Source organism: Protopterus annectens, chromosome 6.part0 (genome assembly GCF_019279795.1).
Source record: "Protopterus annectens isolate FY-2018-M chromosome 6.part0, PAN1.0, whole genome shotgun sequence".
Lineage (NCBI taxonomy): Eukaryota > Metazoa > Chordata > Ceratodontiformes > Protopteridae > Protopterus > Protopterus annectens.
In genome coordinates, this window is record NC_056737.1 from 747,716,689 (window position 1) to 747,733,359 (window position 16,671).

The following is a 16,671-nucleotide window of genomic DNA, read 5'->3' on the forward strand; positions in this document are numbered from 1 at the left end:
TAAAAAACTGGAAGAGTTTTTCCCTAAAAGAAACTTATCTGTCTTGGAAATCACAAGCCGACCACTGATCCTTGAAAGCCTTTAGAGGAGCTTACTCTTTGATGGCAGTAAAGCTCTGAAGGGCTACATGTCCAAACTTGTCTTTTTGTCAGCTCAGCTTCAGCCGCCTGAAGGTTTGGAAGCAGGTCCACTGTTATATCTTTGGCAGGATATAACTCGTATAGCTATGTAATATATATAACTCATATAGCTATACAATATGATGAATAGCTAATGTACAAGCCAAAAAAAAAATTACACTAACCTTTTCTTGATTTGTAAGATAATACCGAAATTTCCAAACCAGGTCCTGTTCCTCAGATGTTAACTGCTTTGTAGGAGGATAACCAAGTATGATCTGAAACAGAAAAATAAATGCGACATTATTAAGCGAAGCAACCAAGACTATATAACCAAACTAGCTAAAGTAGATCAGCTGGCCAATATTTATCAGTTCAAAATGTTTATCCAGTCTATCTCTGAATATCTCACTACCTAGAATTATTCTGAAAGTTCTGCACACAATCACATTCTTCTACAATTTAACCAGTTCCCAGATGGTTATTACCCCCTGAACTCAGTCACTCAAATATCACTAAACTGTCAGGTAGACAGCTCAAATTATTAACCATTCCCCTCCATGTACTATGTAAGTCTTATTAAAATAAATTTGTTAAGCATAAGCGTAAGGCTTTAGTATATGTTCACACCCTGTTCCACTGCTAATAATATCCAATACCCTCGAGTCACCATCCATTCCCTTCAAGGTTGTACTAACAAACCCTGGGTCCACAAAGGCCATATAAGAGTCTGTAACAGACTACAGTTAGCAGTTCAGAATGTTCATCTAGTCTGACTCTTGGTAGTACGTTCCACAGCTTAGACACCTTTACACAGAAATCAACTCATTTTAATGTTGCTGCAGTATATTTTACATATAGGATCAATTTTCTGTTGCAGTTATTTTTGCAATGATCAAAAAATCTCACATTTAACACTGAACCCAAGATTGCATTTTGAAAGCTGAAAAACATGTTTACTAAGCTACACTCAATCTATAATGCATATGATGTAAATACAATTCTATTAATCTTCTGTGATGTAATAAGTATCTAAAAGAACAGTCATTTGTAGTGAAGATGCTCTGAATCCTTTCAAGTTTTTAATGTTAGTTTTAGAATCCATTCACATCATAGCACCAGATTCAATATGTGGCTTAACTAGGGCAATATACAGACGTATCATCTCCTTGGGATAACTGAATGCTAGACCAAGAGTTCATAGTACCTGCTTTATTATTAACAAAGCCTTTACACTAAGAGTTCATAGTACCTGCTTTATTATTAACAAAGCCTTTCTAAAAACACCCCAATCATGTTAGTCAAAGGACAAATCCACATTAAAACTCAAGTCTATATTACTGTACATTAAATGTATAAATTGGCTGTTTAACACATATAGATAACTTCATTTGATTTACTGAAGTAAGCAATGCACTCTTCTCGAAGTTAAACTGAACTGCCACATGCTTTTGTCCACAGTATCATCCGATCTAAATTTGTTCGTAAAATATGACAGTCATTGATGCTAAGAACCAGGAAGGTAACTTTTGTGTCATCAGCATAATTACTAAAGACACCTGTGTACTTACAGGCATAGATATCACAGCCACTTTGAATACAAATGAACACAGTGCAGAGTCTTGTAGGATATTCCACATGTCAAAGCAATGGTTCCAAACAGAGGCCAATTCTATTTTTACTGGAAAAAGTACAGCTTATTAGCCAATGGCTATCTAATTAATTCTATAGGGGTTCATATGACATGTTAACAACCAGATGTTATGTGATCCTATCTCGCCTACATTCTGACTGATGGGTTCGGAGCCGATCCCTCGGCTCCGACTCGGCACGCTTATGCCAAAGAGCGAAGTCTCTTATTGGCTGAGCTTATTATATCCCAGGATGCACCACTACCATTCCCCCAGATCTCGTTTGCCGCTAACCTGCGAAGACGTGGTCTCGAGCTGGCTGAGCTGAGTAGTTATTTTTTGACTAACTTTTCTGTCAGTTTTGCTGTTTTCTCTCAAAAAAAGCTGTTTTAACAGCTATTCTTACATTGTTGTGTGGTTGGTTTGAATTTGTTGTGGAAATTTGTTGTGTGACTGGGTTGTGTTTGCTAGGCCCCCCTTCATCTAGGGCCTTTTCGGTTAATCAACCCTTCTATATTTTATATATAGTAAAAGGCTTTAAAGCTTTTGGTAGCTGTCTGTTCTTACAGGGTTTCTAAGCCCCTGTCATTTGCGAGTGATAACTGTAAGCCTATACTTAGGGGTGTCACCAGTAATTGTATTTCTTCCAGTCAGATTACTGAAATTCCCCCCATAATGTCTCAGAATCCTAGGCCTTCGGGCTTTAAAAAATGTGTAAAATGTAGTTTCAAAATGTCCATCACGGACGATCACTCGCTCTGTGTGTATTGCTTAGGGGCAAAACATTTACAGGAATCATGTAGCGTATGTCACGCTTTTTCCTCAACAAACCCCCCTCTGCTGACGAGTCAGTGCTCCTCAAGGCCTTTGGGGCTCAGCCCTCCGCCTCCTGGGTGTCTCCGCCCTTCGACGAGCTTCTGGATTTAGTTTGTCGAAGGGCGTGGGAACATCCAGATACCGTGGAACCAGTCCCTTCTCGTCCAAATAAATTTTTGTCTGCTCCCCCCGAGAAGGAGTTCCTCACTAAAGGCGTGGCTGTAGATGCCATGGTGGTGGCATCTGCTACACAACAGGACGTGGCAGAGGCTTCAACGTCCGTCCATCCTCCTAATAAGGAGTCTAGGAGTATGGACAGGTACGGGAAGCGCACCCTGACTTCAGCGGCCTTTACTTTAAGGTCTCTGAATTATTTGGCACATTTTACCAGGCTTCAGAGGGATCTGGTCAAGGAGTTGTCAAATTCCCTCGCGGGTAACCTACCTGAGCAGCTAGCCCAGTCGGTTAGCTCTCAGTTGGCTATTCTTACGTCAATTTCTAACTCGTCCATGAGGCTCATTTCCTATGCGGCCGAAGGCGGGTAGAGCGGCAGGCACAGGCGTGGCTCACGGAGACAAGCCTGGCTCCGCTGTGTCAGTTCGGAGGCCTTCAAGTCTTCCTTCACGACGCTCCCTTTGATGGCTCCTCATTGTTTGGACCCAAGGTTAAAGACACCCTTACCCGCTGTGAGCAAGAGGGAAAAACTTTATCTGCCGTAGGTGCCCGTTATTCCACTCCCTTTCGGCCTTACCCCAAGGCTAAAGGAGGTGGGAAAATGTGGTTCCGCAAGTCTCGCAAGTTTTTCTCCCAACAGCAGGAAGATTCCCCTTCCAGAGGCAGAGGACGGGGAATTTTTCAGGAGACGCCGTCCCAGAGGCGGCAGAGGGCCCCGCAATTCTGGAGACCGCGAGTCCTTTCATGGCTCTTCAGCCTCCCACACGTCATGAGGGATTGCCCGGCTGTGCTGCTCGGAGCCAGTCGGGTGTCGTTGCCAAGCACCTAAAAGCCTGGGAGTCAATCACTCAGGACAGATGGGTGCTTCGGATCATTGCCGGAGGTTACACCATCCCATTCACATACTCGCCCACCGTCCAAAAGAATCCCGGACCCACCACCCAGTCAAAGGGAAATGGCAGCCGCAGAAGCTTTAAAGCTGCTAGAAAAGGAGTCATCCAACCGGTCCCCACAGACCAGATCGGATCAGGAAATTACTCCAGGTTCTTTTAGTGCCAAAAGACAGGGGACCTGAGACCAATATTGGATCTCAGCAGACTGAACCAATCCGTCACGAAATCCAAATTCGAATGGTCACGTTACAATCCATTCTCCCATTGTTGGAGAAGGATGTTTGGATGTGCTCCATAGACCTCAAGGACGCCTATTATCACATACCGATACATCAGGCGTCCAGGAGGTATCTGCGCTTCAGCCTGGGAGTCAGTCATTACCAATTTTGCGCTCTGCCCTTTGGTCTCACCACAGCCCCAGGGTGTTCACCAAGTGTTTGGCAGTAGTGACGGCTCACCTGAGAAGTCTTGGATTCCAAGTGTTTCCCTATCTCGACGACTGGCTCCTGACTGCCACCACCAGGCATCTACTAATGGACAACCTCAAAGCCACCATCTCCTGGGTATTTCCCTGGGGATTACATTCAATTGGTCAAAGTCTGTCTTGCTGCCCTCTCAACGCATAAAGTTTATAGGAGCAGAGATAGACTCAAGATTGATCGCGTCTTTCTTCCTGCCGAAAGGATCCAAACTTTACAGGGCCAAGTTCAAGCTCTGATCTCGAGATCCAAAGCCCCAGCCAGGATGGTTCTACAAGTTTTAGGCTCAATGTCTGCCACGGTTCTTTTAGTTCCTCTGGCAAGATTACACATGAGGATTCTTCAGTGGCTCTTGTCAACTCAATGGTCCTTTCAGGATCTTCCCTCAATCATCACATCATGATTACGGAAATATGCAAAAGGGACCTTCGCTGGTGGCTTCAGACATCCAATTTGAATCAAGGAAAACCCTTTGTTCTCCCTCTCCAGTGGTTACCCTGACGACAGATGCCTCCCAGATAGGGTGGGGGCATTGTCTGGGCAGGCTAGTTCAGGGCTCCTGGCTTCCAGACGAAGCTCTTCTCCACATCAACGTGTTGGAGATGAGGGCTGTACTTCTATCCCTACAAGCCTTACACAAGTTTCTTCCTCAGGGCATCATCGCCATCCACACAGACAACATGTCGGTGGTTTGGTATCTGAACAAACAAGGAGGGACCAGATCATACCCCCTTTGCAGAGAGGCCATGAGAGTGTGGGAATGGGCTGTAGCTACCAACCGCTTCTTGGTAGCGACCCACATCCCCGGAAAGTCAAATATATTGGCAGACAAATTGAGCAGGACAATTCTCTCTCCTCACGAGTGGTCTCTAAACCACACAGTAGCAGCTCAGGTTTTCAGGAGATGGGGGACGCCGTGCTGCGACCTATTTGCAACTCCACTAAACACCAAGTGCCAAAGGTTCTTCTTGATCCCACATCAGGGAGTACCAGCCATGGATGCTCTAGCACAACCTTGGCCAACAGGACTACTTTATGCCTTTCCTCCAATTCCGCTTCTTCCCAGAGTTATTCAAAAAGCTTCTCAACTGGGGTCTTCAATGATACTGATTGCCCCATACTGGCCTCGTCAGGTATGGTTTCCCTACCTGAAGAAGCATGCAGTGGACGATCCGTGGACTTTAGACCTAATTCTGGACTTGTTAATCCATCAGTCGGGACATCGGCATCAGTCCCTTCAATCTTTGAAATTGACAGCTTGGCTCCTCCGCTTCCGACTTTAGTTAGAAGGCACACACTAGACCCGAAGTTGTTCACATTTTATCTTCGCCCACAAACCCACCACTAACAAATTGTACCTTAGTAAGTGGAAGAGGTTTGCTATCTGGGCTCAACTCAAGGGCTTAGACCCTATCACTGCTCCTGTCCCAGAGGTCTTGAAATTCTTAACATCCCTGTTTAATCAGGGATCTTCTGTCTCAACTATTAAAGTCCAACTTGCGGCTATCTCTAAATTCCACGAATCCATGGATCCTCCTTTGATGAGCAGCAGACTATGCAAAACTTTCATTAAAGGTGCGAGCCTATTAAGACCCCAATTTTTCATCCTGCACCTCCGTGGGATCTTGATTTGGTGCTTCGCATTAACATCTCCCCTTCGAACCGGCTGCTACATGCGAGTTAAAATATCTGTCTTGGAAAACTGCCTTCTTAGTTGCAATTACTTCTGCAAGAAGAGTTTCAGAGCTTCAAGCCCTGTCTATTAAGCCACCGTACTTGATTTTCCACAAGGATAGAGTATCACTTAGGCCTAATCCATCCTTTGTCCCAAAGGTCTGTTCTAGTTTCTGCCTACAACAATCTCTAGAGCTACCAGTTTTCTTCCCAAAATTCTCCAATGAAGCAGAATACACTCTTCATAAATTGGATGTTCACAGGCAATTACGCTTCTATTTAGACAGGACTCAGCAACTTCGTAAGTCAGACCAGTTGTTTGTGTCCTTCTCAGATAATAAACTGGGCCAAACCATCACAAAAGCTACTATCTCAAAATGGATCAGAGATTGCATAACTCAGGCTTATTCTTCTTTAAATAAGCAACTTACAACATCTATCAAAGCTCATTCTACCAGAGCTATGGCTACTTCTATAGCTTTTCATTCCAAGCTCGCTATATCGGAAATCTGTGCTGCGGCTACTTGGTCCAATCCGCACACTTTCATTTCCCACTACAAATTGGATGTGGCATCTAAAGGACGAGCATCATTTGGTTCCACAGTACTCAGGAGTGTTTTCCAGTGAGCCACCCAGGATTCAGGTGCTAGGGACGCTGTCCCATCAGTCAGAATGTAGGCGAGATAGGATCACATAACATCTTTTAGTTATGTACTCACCATAACTTCAGATGTTTGGGATCCATCTCGCCTACATTCCTAATACCCACCCTCCTTCCCCTGCCTTGGAGATCAGAAGAGATTGAACGGTTTTGAGTTCTACTGTTTTATCTTGTTTCATCTGACGATGTTATATAAGCAGGGTATGCATGTGTGCATGTATGCGGACAAACTAGATCTGGGGGAATGGTAGTGGTGCATCCTGGGATATAATAAGCTCAGCCAATAAGAGACTTCGCTCTTTGGCATAAGCGTGCCGAGTCGGAGCCGAGGGATCGGCTCCGAACCCATCAGTCAGAATGTAGGCGAGATGGATCCCAAACATCTGAAGTTATGGTGAGTACATAACTAAAAGTTAATAACATTTGCAATAATGCCCCTTTCCGTTGCTTTTCCTCACTAAGAGGATCACAGGCATGTCTTATTTGTGCTATATAGACTACCTCAAAGCACTCTTGGTGTCCTACAGACTCTTAACGGGGACCTCTCCTCTGCCTAATAAACCTTGAAGGCTCCACTCCTATGCCACCTTCTACATATCTGCAAAACAAATCCTAAAGACCAACTGAAAGGAACTACATTTCCAATATAAAATAAATAGGACCAGATCTCACTCAAGTGTCCCTCTTTTATAGAACAGACTTTCCTTAGATGTAAAGTGGTTTCTTGACCTACTACGTGCATCCTAGATAAATGAATGGGAAACTGTATATTCACTGCTGGTCTGGCCCTTCAAATACTCATTGAAAGGGGATACAAATCAGGTAGTAGTTATTTACGTCATAGGGTACTGCTATCTTGAAGCTAGGAAAGGCTACAAATCACCTACCTAAACAAAAGCCTTGTATGAATCTATGAAGCTATGGAATAATATCAAATGATTTTGAAAGGTCTAGGCGAATCACATCAACTTTAAAACCATGTCAAAGACATTTACGACTGTAGAACAATTTTTAACACCTACATTAAAATCACAGTTGAACCAATGACAATAGCACACACACACACACACACACACACACACACACACACACACACACACACAGTAACAGAAAGGAAAAGAAAATCATAGCAACGTGTCATTATTTACATGCAATAAACGCATACCTTCTTTTTAACAATCATACATTCCAGCATTACAAAAATTTCTCAATTCCTGCCTTAACCTTAAACTTCAGTCCTCCTGCTTTTGCACATATTCATTCCACAAGTTCAATTTATTTCTATGTAATATTTTCCTACCATTTTCTAAAGATCCAACCCTCAAGTTCTTTTAACTACTTTACAATATTCAGTACTTCAGTTACATTAGGTTTAGATTTGATTTCAGTTTTCATTTCATTGCTTTTTTTGGCAGCAAATAAAATTAAACTTTGTAAGGACTTACTATATTTCGGCAATACAGATCCTATGTCATAACTCTAAATAAACATTTCCTTATTTTGCTCCCCCAACATGTGTGACAAAGTATTCTGTAAGGAATTTTTAAAACTGGTCAACTCATTACATTCCCAAAAAACATGGTCCCAATTACCTCTCTCTTCCAAATCACACCATCACTGTGTGTAGCCTCCCTGAGGAGAAAGTCTCTAAAATCTGCTTGAGGTAGAAAAAATACCTATACAAACACTTCCAAGCAAATATCCTACGCATGCGGGACTGTTTTATACCTGGTAGCCATACAGATGTCCTCTCATTGTTCCTTTTAAAACTGCCTTTACAGTCTTCCCTTTAGTCTTTTCTAACCTCTTCTTGATTTTCCACTTCTTGATTCTTATAGCTATCATGCATTTACATGTCTTACTAGTTATCCATTTAAACTGAAGCTTCTCTTCCAGATAACTAAAACTTCTACCACAGTTGGTCTTTAACTTGGCGCTCTTCTAGCTTTCTCTTTGCCTTCCCTAACAGAAACTGATATCGGAGTATAAATAACGTTGGATGGCTTACCGAAGCCATATCGGAATTCGAGGACTGTAAGCGAAAATATCTGGCTACAATCAGGGCACGACAATGGATAGTTCTGACATTAAACAAAGCACAGAAGTGACAACGGGGAACGTCGTGGTCTGGGCCTAAACAAGTGATGCAGTAAGAATGGAAGTCTCGGTGTGGTATTTGCTTTCCACAGGCGAGACAATTATCAACTTTTTCTGACATCGGTTAATGCAAGAAAAAAGGATCCCCAATGGAGTACTTAGCTTTAGAAGACTTAACTTCAATTAGGTAGACGAACACCGGTAGTGGCCGACTGGCACTTGTGCTAAAGTACAGTTGTGTACACTTACCATAAATGTAGATGTTCGAGTGTATTCACTGTTGCAGTCATCTCACTTGGGTAATCTGTCTGCAGGTAGCCCTCAGTCGGCCCGAATACCAGAGTCTTTGGATTTCTGCGTCGGATGCTGTCGTCTCTTCCATGACGTCAGGTCGTCAGGGATATAAAACATGCAGCCGATGCTATTACATCAGTTTTTCTTCACCTAGATGTCAGGAGCCCCCAACATAGGAAGCAATTACATGGTGTGGAACAACTCCAGTAAAAAGTAAATAACATTGCCATAAGATATGGCCAAAAAAGAGGATAGGTAGAAAGCACAGAAAAGTCAGGTGGCTGGAGGGAGGGTAACCAGGACTGCAACAGTGAATACACTCGAACATCTACATTTATGGTAAGTGTACACAACTGTACTATGTTCTTCGTGTTTCACTGTTGCAGTCATCACACTTGGGTTGATTCCCAAAGCTGAGGAAGGGTGGAAGCAGTCAAGAAGTATTAGGGCTGGCTTGCAGGCCTTTTAAGACTGCTGTAACAAATCCAGCTCTGGATTTAGAAAAGATAGCCAAGTGGTAATGCTTGGTGAAGGTGTGTACAGAACTCCAGGTTGCAGCTTCCAGGATGTCCCTGGTAGGGACTCCCCTGAGAAATGCTGTAGAGGTTGAGATAGCCCTAGTGGAATGGGTTCTGATTCCCTGTGGGGAAGGTTTTCCATGGTGTTTGTAGCAGAAATGGATACAGTGTGATATCCATTTGGAGATGATTTGCTTTGAAATGGCCTTGCCCTCTGCCCCTGTAGCTGACTAGCAGCTGGTCACATTTTCCGAAAGGTTTAGTCCTGTCAAGGTAGAACCTAAGTTGCCTATGCACGTCCAAGGAGTGCAGGATTCTTTCCCCTTTATTCTGAGGATTGGGGATAAAGGTTGGTAAATGGAGGGATTGGTTTAAAGCCACACTGGATACAACCCTGGGCATAAATGATGGGTTAGTCCTGAGGGAAACCCTGTCCGCATGGAAGATAATGAAGGGTTCCACAGCCATAAGGGTTTGCAACTCAGACACTCTTCTTGCTGAAGTGATGGCTAGAAGTAAGGCTGTTTTCCAAGAGAGGAATTTTAACTCTGCTGTAGCAGCAGGCTCAAAGGGGGGAAGCATGAGCTTCTCTAGTACAAAGTTAAGATCCCAGGTTGGAGTGGGAGCTCTCCTCAAGTGTCTTAGATTGTTAGCTCCTCTCAGGAACTGTTTGACCAAAGGGTGAGAGAAGAGCAGTGGGCTCAGTATTGTAATGCGCTGAAATGGCAGAGGCATGATTCGGGGGATCCATGGTGGTCTAGGGGTTAGGATGTGGCACTTTCACCACCATCGTCTGGGGTTCGATTCCCAGTCAGGGAGCTTCAATGGATTTTTTGTTGGGAGAGTGGCCTAATGGCTAAGGTGTTTGCCTTACAAGCAGAAGGTGCAGGGTTTGAGTCTCACAAGGGATAATTGGCTAGGCTTAAAATGGCTCGCAAGGGCAGTTAGCTTAGTACTAACCTATGAACCTATTCACCCATTTGGAGGGTGGCCTAATGGTTAAGGTGTTTGCCTTACAAATAGAAGGTGCAGGGTTTGAGTCTCACAAGGGATAATTGGCTAGGCTTAAAATGGCTCGCAAGGGCAGTTAGCTTAGTATGAACCTATGAGCCCTATGAACCCTATGAATCTTAACAGAACAGAAGGATAGGCCTTTGTGGAGCAGTTCTGCTAGATAATCTAGGATTTGAGGTAAGGTAGGCACAGTTGTGTCCTTTCCCTGAGACTGGCTCCAAGAACAGTATCTTTTGCACTTTTTTGAATAGGATTTCTTAGTACTAGGCCTCCTGGCTTCAAGGATGACATCCAGCACCTGTTTGCTGAGGGTTGCTGGTGATGTATTCATGGAGTGAGCCAGGCTGTTAGGTTCAGGGTTTGCAGCTGAGGGTGCAAAATCTGGCCCTCCTGCTGAGACAGCAGGGAAGGGGTCTGATGTAGGTGCCAGGGTGGCACTGCTGTCAGACTGCGTAAAAGTGGATATCAGTGCTGGCATGGCCAGTCTGGTGCAATCAGGACTGTCCTTGGCCTGTCCAGTTTGATCATGAGTAGTACTTTCGACAAGAGGGGCAGAGGGGAAAAGGTATAGATTGAGAGGTTTTCCCATGAAATGGATAGGGCATCCACTTTCCATGCTTGGCTGTGGGAAGTTCTGGTGCAAAATTTAATCAATTGATGGTTCTGGAGGGAAGCAAAGAGGTCCACCTCTGGTGGCCCCCACCTGTGGATTAGAAGCTTGAATGAGTTGGGTTCCAGTTTCCACTCGTGTGGGTCCATTAGGTTTCTGCTTAAGTCATTTGCAGTGAATTTTGTCTGCCTGGCAGGAATTGAGCTTGCAGGTACACTTGATTGCTCAATGCTGTGTTCCACAGAGCCATGGTTAACCTGCAGAGTGGGTAGGAATGAGTCCCCCCTGCTTGTTTATGTACCACATAACTGTGGTGTTGTCTGTCTTTATCAAGAGTTGTCCTGGAAGGATAAGGTATTTGAAGGCTGTCAGTGCATTCTGTACAGCTAACATTTCTTTTTGACTGATATGCATTTGCCTTGGGCTCCATTTGCCATGAATGCATTTGCCTGCCATGTGAACCCCCCCATGCATAGTCTGATGCATTTGTTGTCAGGGTTTGGGCGGGGGGGTTGAGTGAAAGGGAGTCCCTCGTTGTGGAAGCAAGCCTCTGCCCACCAAAGGAACTCTGTCCTTAGGCAAGGAATGATAGGAATCACTGTTTCCAGGTCCTGAGAATGTTGACACCAGATACATTTTAAGTACATTGAAGTTTCCGCATATGCAGTCTTGCAAATGGAATTGAGAATGCATGAGGCCATGAACCCTAGGGCTTGCAGTACTTTTCTTGCAGATAGCTGGGTTTGGGTGGCCAGTAGTTTGTCAAATAAACTTGTTTTTCTGAAGTGAGGAATGGTATCTGGGAAGTTGTATTCAAGCTTGTTCCCAGGAATACAATTTTTTGGCTGGGTACCAGATGTGATTTCTTTTCGTTGATGGTATACCCCAGAGAAGTTAGGAGTCTGTTTACAAATGTCAGGTGCTGAAGTAGTAATTCCTGACTGTCTGCCTGAATCAGGCAATTGTCCAAGTATGGGTAAATTTGAATTTTTCTCTGCCTGCAGTATGCAAAGGCTGGAGCCAGGCATTTTGTGAAACCCCTGGGCGCAGTAGATAAGCCAAAGGGAAGTGCAGAGAACTGATAGTGCATAGAGCCTGCCCTGAAACGTAGATATTTCCGGCAAGATTCCCTTATGGGGATGTGCAGATAAGCTTCCTTTAAGTCGAGGGCGACCAGCCAGGAGTCCTTGGCTAGCATAGGAAGCAGCTGTTGCAGAGTAAGCATTTTGAATTCTGATACCACCAGAAAGGTGTTGAGAACTGACTGATCCAGGATAGGGTGCCAAGAGTTTTCTTTTCTGGGCACCAGAAACAGTCTGGAGTAGAAACCCTGCCCCCTTTGTTCTGTTGGAACAGGCTGAATAGCCCTGATACTGAGAAGAGAAAGTACTTGCTTTTGGGCCTCTGCCCACTGGTTTGGGGGGAGGTCTGGCAATCCGCTTGGGGTTGGCAGTGAGTGGAAGTAGAATCTGTATCCCTGGGATACAATGTTTAAGACCCATCTGTCCTGGGTAATGTACTCCCAGATTTTTGCATGCAAGGTGAGTTTTCTTCCTAGGGGTGCAAGTACTTGGGCATGGCTGGGAAGGATGAAGGACAAGTCACTGTGAACTTTTTCCATAAGAGGGTGGCTTACCACTCCCTGTTTTTGAGGTGGGAGCACTCCATTGTTTAGCTCTGTGCATACCCTGAGACTGTAGTCTTGATGGTCTGCTGCCCCTGGGTTTGGACTGAGAAGATCTGGGAGGGACTGAAAAGGACCAGTTTTCTAAAGGCCAATGCCTACTGAATCTAAGTGGCTGTACCTGTAGGAAATCTTTAACAGTTTGCATAAATTTAGCTTCTTCCTCCACCTTTTTAAGAACTTTTTCTGCTTTAGTGCCAAACAAACTTTCTTGATTTGTTGGTTTCCCAGTGAACATGTCCCCAAACTCCTGTAACACTGCTCGAATTTCTCGAAACTGGGTAGGAGATAGCTGCTGGGACATTGCTGATCCTTCCACTGAAGTGTCAGTCCGAGCCTCATTGAGGAGATCAGTCCTCAGATCTCCCTCAGAATCCTCCTGCAATCCACTGAAAATGCTCAGAACAAGGGCCTCCCTATCATGGTAAGGTTTTATCAAGTTCACATGGTACAATTTGTGCCCCTGCCTCCTGCCTAGCAGTTCCACCATGTAGTTAACATCACTTACCTTTCTTACCACCTTGTGGGGTCCCTCCCAAACTGCTTGTAGCTTTGTTGTGTTTGACTGGAATGAGAACCATAACCTGCTGCCCCACAGCATACTCTCTAGCTCAAGCATTCCTATCATACCACACCTTTTTCTGTTGTTGGGCTTCTGCCAGGTTCACCTGGGTCAACCCTATGAGTTCCCTGAGCCTTGTCCTGAGGACATATGCCACAACAGACTCCTTGTGAGCTTCACACTCATCTTCCCACTCATCATGAATTAAATCTAGAGGTCCCCTCACCCTATCCCCATACAGCCACTCAAAGGTTGAAAAACTTGTGGATTCCTGGGGAACCTCTCTGTAAGCAAACAATAGATGGGGCAAATATTTGTCCCACTCCCTCTTAAATTGGTCTGCAAATGCCCGTAGCATGAACTTGATCACAGTTTAAACTCTCAACTAGACCATTAGTCTGGGGATGGTAGGGGGTGGTCTTCATGTGCGTCACCCCACAGTACTTCCACAGACAAGCAAGCAGGTCTGACATAAAATTGGCACCTCTGTCAGTCAGTATTTCTTTTGGGAAACCTACCCTGCTGAAAATCTCTGACAGAGCATTTGCCACCTTTTCCACCTCAATGGAAGACAGAGCCACTGGCTCAGGGTATCCTGTAGCATAATCTACTACCACTAGGACATCATTTTTCCCTGTGTAACTTGGGGTACTCAGAGGCCCCACAATATCCATAGCTACCCTTTGAAATGGCTCCTCAAGCACAGGCAAAGGCATCAAAGGAGCTCTCACCTTATCTCCTGACTTGCCTACCTTTTGGCACTGCTCACAGGTCCTGCAGTACCCTGTTACATCTCTGGAAATTCCAGGCCAATAAAAGTTCTGCATAATATGCCACTTTGTATGTTTTATGCACATATGACCTGCAAAGGGAATATCATGGGTTACGGCTAGAAGCACCAGACATGAGGCTCTAGGCACTACCAAGTGATGTACCCTCTCACCTTCTAGCCCTCCCTCAGGGGTCCACTCTCTATACAGTAACCCTTTGTCCCAGTATACAGATTCCCCCTTCCTTTGAGAATCAGGTGCCTCCCTAGCTAACCTGCCTCAGGCCTTGCAATGTAGGGTATGAGAGCTAAACCTGTCTCAACTCTCTCTTTGTAACCCTTCCCAGCTCCCCTTCCACAGTAAGTCTGGCATCCGCTGACAGTGGTGCCTCACTGTCAGCCTGGGTACTACTACTCACCTCTACCTTTGCAGTCACTCTGCCCAAAGGAACATCAGTACCCACAAGCAACTGTGGCTCACATTCAGTCTCACTGCTGCAGAGTAGCCCCCTCCCTGAAGTAACCACCTCACCAGTCCTGGCTACAAGTACGCAGTCTGTCTGGGTCTCCCCCAGGCTAACAGACGCACATGCTTGTCTCCTAGCCTGACTGCATGTAACTCCATAAGCACATGGTACTGCCTCAGCCAAATCCTTCCCTATCAGGACATCTGCAGGATGGTAGTTTGGTACCCTTGTTGTCTCAAGACAACCTACTATTCACATTTTGTCTTTCCCACTTGCTGGCTCTCTCAACTTTTGTTCCCCACCTTGCCTACATGGACATCTGTATGCCACATGGCCCCACTGGTTGCATACAAAACATTTAACCCTAGGTCCTGGGCGTGTACCTGGACTACTGGCTTCCCTTGCTACTGGCAGATTCTGTTGGGGCAGTATGTGCTGCCCACCATGGGTTCCTTTAGACCCATGAGCATTACTGGGGGGCCCTTTCCTGTGCAGGGATGCCCTGCTTGCTAGGTATAGGTCTCCCTTCTTCCCCAACTCATCTGAAGTAACACACTGTCTATCAGCTAACCAGATTCTCATGTCCTCAGGCAAAGTGCTAAGGGCTTGTTCCCTCACTAAAAGATCTGCCAGCCCTTCAAAGGTGGTGACCTGACATCCACTCACCCACCTATGAAAATAAGTGCTCAGTTCAGCAACATATTCCCACACACTTTCATCTGCGTTTATGTTCACAAAACTTTTTCCTATAAGTTTCAGGTGTTAGCTTAAAACATTCTAAGAAGTGATTCTTAACATCAGTATAATCAAAATATTCACAATCAGCAAGTTTAGACATCACAGTTACAGCTTTACCATGGAGTAAGGGGGTCAGGAATCGTACCCAGAGCCTTTGGCCAACATCATACTGTTTACATACCCTCTCAAACATGTGAATGAAACTATCAAAATTATCCCCCTCTTTAAACTGCGGAATAAATTCCATGACCTTTTGTGCTTCTGGGGTCCAGGTACTCCCTTCCCCATTACCTCCATGACTCTGGTGAAGAGTCAGCATCTCCTTCTCATGCTGCCTCTGCCTCTCCTTTTCCTCAGCTTCAAGGCGTAGCAGTTTCTCATTCTCTTCACCCTGCAACCATCACAGTTTCTTATTGTCCTCATTCTCTGGACACCTCAGTCTCTCAGCTGCTTCTAATTCCAAACATCTAGCCTCCAACTCAAGTCTCTTTAGCTCCAGATGGATTTTCAAGTCCTCTGCAGAAAGGTTGAGCTGTCCATTCTCCTGAGTGTGGTACATCTCCACTGCGTTTCCATGCACCAGTACCCTACCCTGGCACATCTCAGCCAGCTGTCTCCTTGTCAGCTTTCCATACTCCTCTGCTGACAAGCTGCCTGCTCTCCTTGACTAACTAAGCTAACTAAAGAACTAAAACAATTATGATCTGATCACTGCGTGGCTGACAGAGTACAAAACACCTTCAGGGATCAAAGTACACAAGCTACAGGAATTCACTCTACCCACACTACAAGCCAATTAGTATTTGCCAACCAATTAATATGCGGTGTGGATATCCCACCACTGCCAAACAATTAATATGTGATGCCCTGGCCCAGCAATCAAGGAGCCTCAATCCTTACCACTAACACCAGTGAGGGGCGACCATATAGGGAAAGGATAATAAATACACACACAGTAAAGTACAAGTTCCCGTAACAGAACGCAGAGATCACAGTCACACTTTTCCCTCTTTCTTCAGATCCCCAATAAGACTCCCCACTGGCACAGCTATAGGGTCCAGCTCTTAGCCTAGTGGGCAAGCTAAAACCTCCAGCACCTTCTCTGTCCAACCAGTGCTTTGTGTCCCTGCCCAAATAGCTGACACACATACACTTTGAGATAAGAGTTGTATACAACGACACAGACATTCCTGGGGAAGGCTGGCACAGGTTCTCCAGCTGTGCCCCTTTCACCCAGACTACACGGTAGAAATCACTGCCACCACCCAGCTAATATTTATCAGCTACTCAAAGGCACATAAAAGGGTGTCCAATTATTACTGTGCAATATTATTATCCAAATGGTAAGTGCAACCTGACCGTCAAGACTTATTTGGAGTGACTTGGTACAGCATCACTATATACATGCAAAGTACTCTTAGAGCTTAAATTATCTCTATACAAAACAGCCACAGTTGAAAGGTTTAAAAAT

At 44.9% G+C, this 16,671-nt stretch overlaps 1 protein-coding gene across 1 annotated transcript in view; it reads right to left on the minus strand.

The window, feature by feature from the left end:
- Positions 1–16,671, minus strand: part of PIK3C3 (phosphatidylinositol 3-kinase catalytic subunit type 3) — a gene marked incomplete in the record, with an annotated part of 1,653,126 nt that overhangs the window by 998,025 nt on the left and 638,430 nt on the right. Inside the window, 1 exon segment of the mRNA XM_044074431.1 lies at positions 305–397. Within this exon segment, the coding sequence (XP_043930366.1) occupies positions 305–397 (93 nt within the window).